This window comes from Crocodylus porosus, unplaced genomic scaffold, assembly GCF_001723895.1.
Source record: "Crocodylus porosus isolate Cpor-Errol unplaced genomic scaffold, CroPor_comp1, whole genome shotgun sequence".
Lineage (NCBI taxonomy): Eukaryota > Metazoa > Chordata > Crocodylia > Crocodylidae > Crocodylus > Crocodylus porosus.
Window position 1 is genome coordinate 58423609 of NW_017728918.1, and position 13183 is coordinate 58436791.

General features: G+C 42.5%; 1 protein-coding gene across 1 annotated transcript in view; it reads left to right on the top strand.

Annotated features, from left to right (window-relative positions):
• The window catches only part of CD109 (CD109 molecule), a 106885-nt gene that overhangs the window by 55950 nt on the left and 37752 nt on the right, over positions 1-13183 (top strand). Inside the window, exons 11-19 of the mRNA XM_019538158.1 lie at positions 299-538; positions 1658-1759; positions 1859-1921; positions 3359-3535; positions 6038-6190; positions 7206-7280; positions 7803-7863; positions 9599-9728; positions 10474-10591. Coding sequence (XP_019393703.1) covers positions 299-538; positions 1658-1759; positions 1859-1921; positions 3359-3535; positions 6038-6190; positions 7206-7280; positions 7803-7863; positions 9599-9728; positions 10474-10591 — 1119 coding nt within the window. The remainder of the gene's footprint in view (positions 1-298; positions 539-1657; positions 1760-1858; positions 1922-3358; positions 3536-6037; positions 6191-7205; positions 7281-7802; positions 7864-9598; positions 9729-10473; positions 10592-13183) is intronic.

Consider the following 13183-nt stretch of genomic DNA (forward strand, 5'->3'; position numbering starts at 1 on the left):
ATCACTGAAACACTGGTAGTGCCTTGAGGTGAAAAGGGCAAGGTTTCCTAGCGCGCCTGTTCTGTATCATCATTTAACAGTCAAAGGCAATATGTGAAGTGTCAGGTTTGGAATTTAGCTTGCCTACTTACAAAGTTACGAAGAGTTTAGAAATACATCGATACGTTAGAAGTTGGAGGAGAGTTGTTTCAGAAATATAATAGTGTCATAAAAATGAATATGTTGTTGCACTTTGAGTCACGGAGTTTTATTTTGGGCTGCCTGATGGACCTTTTTTTTCTGTTTCGTTTTTTTTTAGCTGAAAGTAATGCATTCTGACAACAGTCCTCTAACAGCTGAAGACAGACAAAATTATGTCACCATCACTGCGGAACAGTCAGACTCAGTTTCTCACCGATCTTTGTTTTCTCTAAGTGAAAATGAAGTTGCGCAGCAGGGAAATGAATCAGTTCATTCCCTAAGTTACAGTGTCCCAGAAACAGGAATTGTTCAGATTGAAATTCCAATTCTGGCTACTGCAAGAAGTCTACAAATGAAGGTACTGTTTGGTTTGTGATATCTCAGCGCACTAAGCCAACAAAATGAAAACAATGTGAATGACGTGGCTTGTCAAACGTGCATTATCCTGCTTCTGTGACGATTGATATGGACAGTGTTAAAAATCTCTGAAAACGAGTCAGCCCTCAACTCCTCGTTAATTATTCCTTTAAGTGATGTATGAATCATGGGATGCTGGTCTGACGTGTTGTAATTACAGTGCATCAGAGCAGACTTGATTAATTGAGTCTGTTGGAGTATGCTAATTAGCGTCCTCCAGCAGCCTCCACGTCACGTGTGTTCAGTGTCCCCACACTTCAAAATGATGGTGGGGAGCACTTTAACTAAAGCTCATTGAACAAGCTTTAGTTAAAGCATCCCTGCCCTGAATCAGGACACTGAATCCACAAGATGCTGTGGGTGCTTTAATTAAAGCAGCTCTTGGGAGCTGCTCTAATTAAAGCACTCCCCTCCCTTCCATAGCATATGTAAAGATGCCCCTGAGTGCTGTGTGAACGGTACCTATGTATCCCTGAAAACAAGATGTCATTTATTAAGGGCATTTCCTTTGAGTCCTTTCAGTTCTGGAGAAAATGGTGCTATGTGCAGGTCTAGGAGACCCCTTGCAAAGTGTCTGGTTAGGGTTTGTGATTGAAGGAAATGACAGCATTTCTTTGCCTCAGAGACCAAAGCAGTGCAAAGCCAATCTCATGCTGTCACTTTTCCACCACATTAAGAAGGGCCCAGGAAAATAAGAATTTCCCAGCATGGCTTTTCAAAAAAGACACTTCCCATTCTTAATAAACTTCTTTGAGATGATTCTAGCTCTGCGTAGCTGCTGCAGAAAGAGAACAGGTACCTTTTAATTTTTTCTTGAACCTGCTAAGCTGGTTCCAAATGCACTTTTCTACAAAAGTCTTCACTGTGTATCCATCTCCATCTCATATTACATGCACTTATTTTTGCTTTGATAATCTGGTCATCATTACTATGATGAACATTGTTTGTGTAGAATTTATTATTTGTACATTTTTATGTCTCACTTTTAATACTAGCATATAAATGAGCTTTAACTAGATTTTATAATTCTACCTATAGACTTTTGGATCTTGTCTTGCAGGCTAGTTTTCTTGATGGTGAAACTAGTATAACAGTTGATGATGTATTTAATGCCCCCAGCAAGACTTACCTCCAGATCAAAAGCCCAGGACAGGATGTAAAGGTAATAGTTATTCAAATTAGATTGAATTTAACAATAAAATATTTCAGTAAATTATTCATCATGGGCATTCTTATCCATATAATTATGCTCTTTCTCTAGGCTGGAACACCTTTTGAGCTGAGTATTGCAAGCAATATGCCAATAAAGGAGTTCAATTATATGGTAAGTTACTATTTTTTCACATGTGATCAATTAACTTAGATGAGTAAAGCAGTGTTGTTGAGTATTTCAGAGATGTGTAATTCTTGCAATAAGTAAAAAGAAAAGAATCCTTACAGCACATTTGTTCAGAGAAACTACCACCGACTGTCCCAACAAGAATGCCTCTCAGAGCTCTTTTGGAATGTGCACTGAAGACAGTTTTGACATTATTTCAAAGGAAGCAGTATATCAGGCTAGCTGATTTGTCAATGAAGTGGAACCATGGGAACAGAATTAGCTCTCACCAATGAGCCTCAGGCAAAGTGGCAAGAGTGGTTGGATCCCCTCCCAATATCGCAACACAAGTTAGGCTGGAACACTGTTAACAAGATGCTTACCATAGTGCAGGAGTCCTTAACCTCCTGCCCACACTGCACCCCCTATATATCAAAAGTCCTGAAAGTGAATTAAAAAAAGGTTTAAAGTGTATGGTAGTTCACCTTGGATTTTATTTTTTACTTGAAGAATAACAGAAATGTCAGGTGTAGTCTTTATGAAATGATGGATTTGAGGGCCTGAAGTATGTATGTGGTGAGTTTTTTTTAGCTTTTAAATGAAAAATGATTTTGAATTATTAATAAAAACAGATTTACTTCTCTAACTTTTAATAGGCAGCTTCCTTGAGTTAAATTAGTGTTAAAATTGCTGATCAAAAATAGGTGAAAGAATTCAGCAGTTGTCTCAAAATTTGAAAAAAAAATGGTAAAAGCTGTAACAGAGAAAGCCCCTCTAAATTTTAAACTATCTGATTAAAATTATTTCCCTTTTCAGTTAGATTTCAATTGCTTTTTCTCTGCCTGTAAATACATGTGAAGCATAAGTACCAGAGGGAACAATAGAGTTTTTTGAGCTGAAGAACAATGTTGTACAAGAACGAATAGTTATAACGTGCTTGTGAATAATTTTAGATTGAACAGCAGAAGGTTTCTAATGATCGGAGGAATGAGGTTCTGGAACAGCTTTCCAACCAAAGCATTGTGGCCAAGCACCAAAGCAGATTTTAAATAGAACTGGATTAATTTATTAATGGACTGTTTGATGTACTTGCTTGGGAGGAATATATTTCAGAATCCAGGAAGTGTGTTCCATATTACCATGTTTTTGTGTCCCCCACAATATCTTTATTATCATATTATTCTTGTGCTATTTCTATACTTGTTCACAACATTTCCATGATTAAATGGGTAGACAAGTTATGAATGTAAGTATATTCATAATTCTTCCATACCACACCTCACACAACAGATAAACCACCTCTTCAGGCCTTCTCTAAAAGGGAACAGGTTCATATATTTTCTGTTGAAGGTCATTGTTCACTGATTCTCTGGTTACTTGCATTAGTTTGTGATGGTAACACAGTAGCTTGAAATGACTTGGATGTTTTATTTTCCACTTTAGGTGGTATCTAAGGAACAAATTGTGGCTTTTGGCAAAAAAGTTACAACAACCTTCACTTTAACAGCAGAAAATTCTTGGGCTCCTTTGGCATGTATAGTTATTTTCTATACTACAGAGACTGGAGACGTGGTAAATGATGTTCTGGTTATTCCTGTTCAACCTGTTTTTGAAAACAAGGTAGGATATTAAGCTTGAATTTGGCGTAATATTTTTCTAGGGCTGCACTGATAGAGATTTTGGGAGCTGATACCGATAGTCAGCTTTTAAGGAGGCATATTGGCCAACACGGATATGATTTCCAATATAGCTGTGTGCGGCTGGTAAGCCTTGGACGGGGAGGAAAGGGGTGTGGGAGGGGCAGATCAAGGCCCCTGTGGTGAAGGAGAGAGTGGGGCAGGGGCTAGGGCAGGTGCTGCTGAGCTGGGGTAGGGCAGGGCACAGAATGGAGCTGTGGCTTGTCTGGGGGCTGCAGGGTAGGGGGTGATTTCCATTGCTGTGTGCACCCCAGGACAGCATGAGGGGTGTGTCCCTGGATCTGGGTAGTTGGGCTGCAGCTGTGGGCTGGGGTCAGAGCTGCACTGGGTTCTTCTTCCTGGCATGTCAGGGGGAGGGCGGGGGTTGGGGCGGGGCTGTGCTGCGCTGGGACGGTGGTTATGGGGGAGTGGTCTGCAACCATCCCAATTTTGCCGTGACCGCCCCTTCCAGTGCCTCCACCTCTGCCCACCCCAATTGCAACCTGGCCCAGCCCCCATGTGCCAGGAGCGCAGCCCTGAGTGTGGCCCCCATGCGCCAGGAAGAGCTTGGCACAGTCCCGGCCCCAGTCTGCAGCTGCAGCTCCCCCCATCCTGCACAGATCCGGGGGCACAGACCCCCACCCTCATGTCCTCCCAGGGTGTGCGCAGTGGCAGGAGCCACCCCGGGCCCCTTGAATAAGCTGTGGCTCCATCCTGTGCCTGCCCCACCCTAGCTGGGAAGCACCTGCCCCAGCCCCTGTGCCACTCCCTGCCTCACTGTGGGGGGACATTGATCTACTCCCCCTATGGCTCTTCCCTCCCCTCTCCCCTTCAACCACAACAGACTTACTAGCTGCGTGCAGCTCTCCACACTGCCGGGCTGTGCTCCTTAGCAACTATGTGCTGCGCTGCACACGTGCACAGGCATTTATTGGCCACGTCAGGCCAATTTCCAATACAGGCAATTTTCTTTATGTTGGTGCTGATCTGTTATCGGACTGATATATTGGTGCTCCTCTACTTTTCTTTGTTTCTTACTCAGGGCCCCTCTGCGTGTGTAGATAAAGGTGCAGTTGGGTCTAATGCATAATCCACACAATTGCACATCCTGCCTCGTGCATAGCATGAGGTGCCGTAGTGGGAACATGTATTAGTTCCCCTTGCGCCTTATTGCTGGTGCAGGGGGTGCCTGGGATCATGATCTTGGGCTCTCTGTGCTCCAGCTTCCATGGCTGTGAGCCCCACAGTTGATGGGGCTTGCACTAGGGCAGTATTCCTGGTGCTGTCTGCACTGCAAGCCCTTGTCAGCTTCAGGGCTTACATTGGGGGCTGTGGGAAAAATGCTGCCACCACTGCGAGCCTTGTGAAGCGTGGGGCTTGCAGCAGGGGCAGTGGGGAAAACACTGCTCCTGTTGTGAGCCTTGTAAGTTGCAGGGCTTGTGCCAGGGAGAACAGTTTGTTTACAGTAAACTAACTTGCACTAATAACATTTATTTTAGCTACGAGTGTCACGTTTGCTACTGGTTCACACTTTTCACACCGTTCAGTGCAGTGAAGATCTGCCTGATTTTTTTCTTTAAATTCAATTTTACAACATGAATTTATAATCAAATATGGTTCTCTGATGAAGAAAATGGAAAATTATTAATCTAAAACAGGAGGTCTGAACTGGCATCTATCACAGCCAGGATGGGATGCATTGGAAATGCCTAGAAGGAACTCTTCTCTTCATGTAGGACAGGTGCGGGCAGTTATTTTGGGCAGAGGGCTGCTTACTGAGTTTTGGCAAGCCATCAAGAGCTGCATGACAGGCAGCCAGGGGCAGAAAAATATTAATTTTCTAAAGTTTTTAGGGGTCCTGTGGACCAGATGGAATGGCTTGGTGGGCCTCATCTGGCCCACGGACCGCATTTTGCCCACTCCTGATGTAGGAAGACATCCTGGATGTATATTGACTTGTGGCTTCCACCTTCCCCAGGCCCTTTCCCACCTGTTTACACGTGGTAAAACTTCTTCATTACTAGGGAAGTTCCGGGATGCCTGTGGAAGGGCCTCTTACGACCCTGTTCTGCAGGCTGGAAGTGTAACCCATGGGCCAGTATGTGTTACACACTCATGTCTCTACAAAGGAGGGGGGATGAGGTCATGAAAGGTTTTTACTGCTCCCATTTTGAGAAGCTGATAGTTTAGATCCTCATCTTTTTAGTTCTGAGTCATAGAATTCCAGTATATCCCCAGTTCCATTGTCAGTATTGGCCAAAGTAGCAGTCATCCTAGGGTGCCTCTGAGGGATGGCCCTTACTTCCTATAGACCCAAGACTGTCCTGCAAACCCATATTCTCAACTACTAATTAAGCTAAGGAGCTACTGAGAGAGAGAGAGAATCATTAGCTGACCCCTGATAATACTGTGTAATTGAAACCAATCTCTTCCTTCTTTTTTTCAGATCACAATATCTTGGAGTAAAGATAAGGTCAGTCCATCTGAGAGAGTATCCCTGAGAATCAATGCAACTGAATCCAGATCTGTAGTTGGACTTTCAGTTGTTGACAAAAGTGCAAAGTTGTTAGGAGAAAAGGCTGATATTACAGAAGATGCTGTAAGTAAATGAAGAAGAAGGAGCTTTGTGTATACTGTGTTTCTATAAGACAAGATTATGGAAAGGGGACAGTTTTTATGTAATATAAACAGTAGTGTAACTAAGCGGGGATAACTGGAGTGTCAGCTATGGGCAGTGACTTAAGGGGAGGGGGCAAAAAAATAGCAGCCACCACTACTTTTCCAGTCACCACTGATAGCCCAGCAATGGCCACTGCTCTGTATGCCACTGTCACTAAGCACAAAACTGCCCAGTTATGCTTCTGAGTATAAGTAGCATGTCTGACATACTAATAAATGGAACATTCTTAACATATGTGACCATCTCTTACTCATGAGTAATCTGTCAATGTCTTTGCTTCTGTGTATAGTATTTGTAAGATGAGACCCCTTATTTGTAATTAAGCTTGTTCTGTACTATGGGGTTTTCATTTCTTAGGTATGCTAGAGGATTAATATTCTACTCAGCTGTTCATCTTTTTCCAGAGCATTTGAACTTCATCCAAGAAATGCTCAGTTTTCACTCAGCTCCCTTTTTTCCTTTAGGAAAAGCAGGCAGATGGAAAAGCTCTTCCTGAACTTTGGGTTCTTTAAAATGAATAATTAAATAATACACTAAATAATAACATTAAAGTTTGTTATTTTTGAAGATGGGAAAAAATTGTAGTTCTTCATGCATTCCTTTTACTTTCAGCATCTCCAAGTGTGTAAGTAGAAGAAACAGTTGATGATGGGTAAAATTTTCCAAAATGTCTAAATAGCTTGGTGGCCTAATTACCATGAAAGTCAGACTCTCATAAAAATTCTACCCTATTTCATTTGTTTTTAACACATTTTTGCCTTACTGCATTCATACATGATTTCTGATTTTCCTTTTCTCTTTATCTGGAGAACAGAGAGGTTTTGCCTGAGGTATAACTCTAAAAATTATCACCCCGTGAAATATATTTAATTTAAAGAATTGGAAACAGTTTGGATTAGTCATCATTTGGATTATTTCATTTTTGTTTTCTTAGGTGCTCCATGAATTACATTTGTACAACACAAAGCAATTCTTTGCCTCAGTTAGAAGTCCCTTCCGTGTCTTTCAGGTAAAACTTAAATTTAGAGACTGAGGGTTTTTCTTATTTATTTGTAGATTGCCTGCTGAAAGAAAATGAAATCAACACCTCCAATAAAGTCTGAGACAGTGTGCTGTTCTGTAGTTAATATTGTCTTTATCAAGAGAGCATCAGCTTGGGGGGAATTAAGAAATATTTTATAAAACTCTAAAAATTAAAGTAGTCATAGAATTTTAGTGGGCAATACTGAATATGTTAATCATGTACAAATCTTGGAACAAAAGCATATGAAATGCATGACAATCTGTTATGGATATTGAAGACTACGTGATTTTTTTTCCCCCATAAAGATAAAAAATTGTGCCCAAACCAGTATCTAATAGTGCTGAAAAGATTCTTATTTAGAAAACATGTTGGGTTATGTACAATTCTGGCTAAGCTTGTGTAGGAAATTTGTTAAAATGGACTTTCATTTTCTTAATATATGAAAGAGAAAATAGACAAGCATTGCATGTGCCCTGGACTGAAATACGTTTTACATATTTTATTTAGAAATGCAACCTCTGGGTATTAACTGATGCAAACCTTGCTGAAGATGAGGATCCTTTTCTCTGTAAGTTGTATACACAGACATAACCAAACCACTGCAGTCTTTAACATTTGGAGAGTTAAAGATAAGCAAAGGAGGCCAAGTTCTGGTTAGTTACGCCAGGGCAAACACAAAATAACTCCTTAAAAATCTGTAGGGTTATATTTAACCCTGTGAATTTAAGGTGAGTTCGGCTTACAGAATATATTTTTATCTTTGTAGTACGTAGCTGAATAACTGCAAGTATGTCATTATTGGTGGAGGTGCCAAAAGACTGATTTGAGCTTGAAGACAAATTTCTAAAATACATATTCCAAATTTATCCCTTCTCGTATAGTTGGAGCAGGTCTCCACTTTGGAACTACTGTGATTTAGTTAAATATAATAGGATGCACTGAAGGCAGGTCTCAGTCTTTGTGAGCTCAGTGAAGAAAGCATCCTGTCATCCATCTAATGTGTAAGTGTGAGTGCATAAGCGTATTTTATAGAGACAGAAGAAGTCTCTACAGTCTCGCTAGGCAAAGTCTGGGCTGTGGGCTGGATCAGGCCCGTGGTGTACTCCATTTCCCAGAAAGCCCTGCCCATGTCACTGTAGCTGGTTTCCATGAAGACCCCAGGTGCAGCAGAGCCGTGACAGTGCAGGGCCAGGGTTTCCATGGAGAGTGGCTCCAGCAGTGCTGGCAGGGCCCACGGCTGGACAGGGAGTGGTTCTGGGACCAGGATCTTGTGGTGACAATGTAGTCTGGAGTCAGGGCAGAACTACAATTTGCTGCCCGCACGCCCCAGGCAGGACCATGCAGGTAGCAGATTGTGGCTTAGCCCTGGCTCCATACCATGTTGTGACCACCGCAAGATCCCAGCCCCGGAGCAGCTCCCCACCCTGCCACACGCCCTGCCAGTGCTGCTGGGCCTGGTCTCATGGAAATCATGGGCCTGGGCCCGGAAATCATGGGCCAACCCTGTCATGGTGCTTCTGCTGCTGGAGTCTCCATGGAAACTGGCTGCAGCAACGTGGGCAGGGCATGCTGGGAAATGGAGTCCAGCTGCTGGCTGGATCTGCCGTTTTGCCCACCCCTGCTCTACATCCCTCTTGCAGCCTGCACAGAAGGATTTTTTTTACTTTGACTGGCTAGTTATGTCTGACTTGAGGCTCAAGATTAGATCTTAAGAGTGTGGTCCTGCTCACACTAGTAGCCCTAATCTTTGTAAAAAGTCCTATAGACTTCATGCCTGTCGGCTGCTCTCATGAATAAGGCTTTAAAGATTAAACCCTACAATGTTTTGAGACATATTGATAGAAAGATGTGATACAAGTTGCAAAGGGGCTTAAATCAATTGGCTTTAATTGGGACTAAGGCTTCCAACTGATTTGGGTTCTTTTGGAAATACGATTTGGACTATTTTGAAATTTTTTCTCTCTGCTGATATCTTGGCATCTCAAAGTCCATTAAGGGCCTTAGTTTGTGAGACATTTGCAACTTGCCTCAGTTTTAAATGTCACTGACTCATCAGCCTCTGACCTCCATAGAATCATATGGTGAGTATGATTATTTCTAAAAAAATCATAAAGATCTTAAAATTGCTTTTGAAGTAAAAATAACAGTGCAGTAGTCTAAAATTAGTTTATGCTATTTTGTAATACTGTTACCAAGTATATTGCAAAATTCTAAATAATTATACACCCACCAAACAATGCTAATTTGGTTGTTTTTTGCTATGTAGAATTTTCTACTGTTGGATACTCATTTTCATTTTGTAGATGATGACATATTAACCTTCATGGATTCTGACACAGAGACACATTTTCCAGTAAGACCGTCTCCTCCCAGTTATCCACGTGTAAGGATGTATTTTCCAGAGACTTGGCTTTGGATTGACTCTAACACTAGGTAAAACCTTTGAAGAAAATTGAGTTATAGTTACACATATTAAAGTGGACTTTGGGCATATATTTGTACTTTTCTTCTGCTACATTTTAGACAGTGTTTTGCATGGAATGCCGAAGAGGAGTTCTAGATAAAAATGAGTTATAAAAATTAGTTATATTGCAGTACCATCTAGAGGCCACAGCTAAGACTGTGAAAGCCCACCAAGACCTGCATTATCCAAATGCATTTTAAGAGAGTATCCCTGCATGAATGGGTTATAATCTATATAAATGTCCCTGTGCAGAAACTGAGATACAGAGACAGTGAGTGACTTTTCTCTTACAACGCAATAAATCTGTGGTAGGCCCAGAAAGTAAATCACATTCTACTGTGCATTTGTCCAAAGTCTTAACCCCAAAATCATCATATGTTGCCTAATTGGCAGCACAATCTAAGTTTCAATACACTGTATTTATTGTAATCATCCAGACAACAGTGTCTGGAGGTTTAGGAAAACAGCCAGTGAGTAAAGAGTATTTTTACAGGATATGGAAGAAGGCATTATTTTAAACTGAATTATATATAATTCATTTTGATTATTACATTTGTGCCCTAACACATTTTTAAAAGAGACAAGAAATGAAAAACATAAAAAAACCCTTTCCTGTTATGAGTTTGAGCTATATTTCTGACATATTTTAAATACTTTTTTTAAATGAGAAATTAATTATTGCTTTTAAAATTGTGGTGATCTTCCTGTTATTAGATCCAGCAAAGACATCACAATGGAAGTAACTGTACCTGATACCATCACTTCGTGGGTAGCCAGTGCCTTTGTAATGTCTGAAAACCTTGGTCTTGGAATACTGACTGCTCCAGTGGAGGTAATAAATTATAAGGCAGTTTTGGTTTACACTAGTCTCACAACTTAGTTCGGAGATGTCCATTAGCACTGATAGTTACAACCTGATTGCACGTGACATTTTTTCCTTACCAAGGTAATCAAGTTCTATATAAAGGCCCAATTGAAATCAATGGGAAAATCTCTTTAAAAGCAGTTGTTTATATCCTCCCTTGCCTTTATCCATAAATAACTGTGATACTTCAGCCTCATTCAGGATAGTTGTCTGGGCATCTATCTTCCTGAGAATTTATGTAGATGGGGTTCTTTGGGTAAATCTGATATCAGGTTGGTCTAATAAAAGGTACCAGATTTACCCAAAGAACCTTGTCTGCCTATGTCTTTAAATCAGCGTGGCTACAACCTATGCCCTGAGAATTTGTGGCATTAGTCAAATGAAGGGACTGATTGTGCCCCAATAGTCTGGGCATGGAGAATCCTTTCCATGTCAAGATCCTAACATAGTTATCTTGGACATTCCAAAAAGCTTTCTTGGGTAGAAGAATGCATGCAAAGAGAAGTTATAAGGAGGGGGCCTGGACAAGGAAGAAGTTTATGGGCTAGTTAAATGACATTTTCTTCACATTGTCCTCAAGGAGGGAGAAATCATGCAGCTGTTACCCTGCCCTGCCCTTCAGACCTTCATCTTTATGATGGGGGAAGTGTTTAAAAGATGGATCCTTGGTGCACGTTTATTTAGATACCAAAAATAGACTTAGAGGAAGCTTCAGACATTTAGGCCCAAATGATTTCATAGAATCATAGACAAGTAGGGCTGGAAGGGACCTCCAGAAGGCATCTAATTCAGTCCCTGCTTGAGGCAGCACAATCCCTACCCAAACCTTCCTAATCCATAATCCAAACTCTACATAAAACTACCATTAATCCTGACACAAGACGGGCATAGCACCCTAACCTGCCACAGGTAAAGCATGGGAACTATGGCAGCCAATGGTCTGCTTTAATAAAAGGTTGTCAATATAGTCTTAGGAGATCTGAGGTAGAGGGACACATCCCGCAGTACAGAAGAAGGCAAAAACCCTCTCAATCCACATCAGTCTGACCATGGGGTAAAATTCTTTCCTGACCCCAAATATGGTGATCAGTCTGACTGTGGGGCGAGGTGGTCACATTAGAAGTTAGGGACAGGATACAACTGGACCTGGACAGGTTACAGGGGTGGGTAAATGAGACTAGGATGGGATTCAATACTGACAAGTGCAGGGTACTGCACTTGGGCAGTAAGAACCAGCAGCATACCTATAGGCTGGGAAACTCCCTTCTTGTCAGCACAGTGACAGAAAGGGATCTTGGAGTTGTTACTGATTCCAAAATGAGCATGGGCCGCCAATGTGAGGACGCAGTCAGTAAGGCTAACTGCAACTTGTCATGCATCCACAAATGCATCATGAGCAGGTCCAAGGAGGTGATCCTCCCCCTCTGTGTGAGACTGGTGAGGCCACAGCTGGAGTACTGCATCCAGTTCTGGGTGCCCCACTTCAGGAGGGACGTGGCCAGCATCAAGAGGGTCCAGAGGAGGGCCACTCGCATGATCCAGGGACAGCAGGGCAGACCCTACAACGAGAGGCTACAGGACCTGAACCTGTTCAGCCTTCAAAAGAGAAGGCTCAGAGGAGACCTGGTGGCTGTCTATAAACTTACCAGGGGGGACCAGCGGGGAATGGGGGAGACCCTGTTCCCCCAAGCACCTCCCAGAGTAACAAGGAATAATGGACATAAGTTGTTTGAGAGTAGGTTTAGGCTAGACATTGTTTAATTTGCATGTGTCAGCTGATGGGGCTCCCAACCACAAGAGTGCACCATGCGCAGTGTGAAAACCGTAGTCCACAGTTGGTGTGATCCCTAAGGCTCAAGGGTGCTTGAATCTTCTGAGCCCACATGTGCAACTAGACCTTGGAGTCCTGCACCTGGCAGGGCTCTTGGTCCTGGCTTTGTCAACAGGTGTGGGACTCTCCGTCCTGGCTGCATGTGTGGTGCACCTGGGACTGAGAGCCCAGTCAGGTGCAGGACCAAGAGTCCTGTCAGAGGCTGAATTCTTGGTCCTAGCTGCACATGACCCCTGGAGCTGGGAGCCCCCTCAACAAAGAGGGCTCCTAGCTGTGAGAGCCTGCTTCTTGCCAGTACAAGGGGAGCCAAGGATCAGCAGTAAGGCATGATTGGATCTAATGTGCAATCTCAAAATCATGCCTCCTGCCACGCATGTGTGGTGCGATTGTGTGGATCATGTATTAGATCCATAGATTTCATAGACATTTGGGCCGGAAGGGACCCTGAAGGATCATCGAGTCCAGCCCCATCCAATTGTACTTTTACCGCATGTGTAAAGGGGGCCTAAGAGATTAGGATCATTACTCTTGCATCTTTCAGCTGTTTTCTACACTTAACTTGGCAGAGGTAGAACATAGGAAATTTTAGCGGCCAAGTTTGCCGATGACACCAAAGTTTGGGCAAAGCATTTGCACCTGAAGACAGGAGGGCAATCCAAGCTGACCTGGAAAGGCTCAGCAAATGGGTGGATGAGAACCTGATGGTGTTTAACACTGAAAAATGCAAG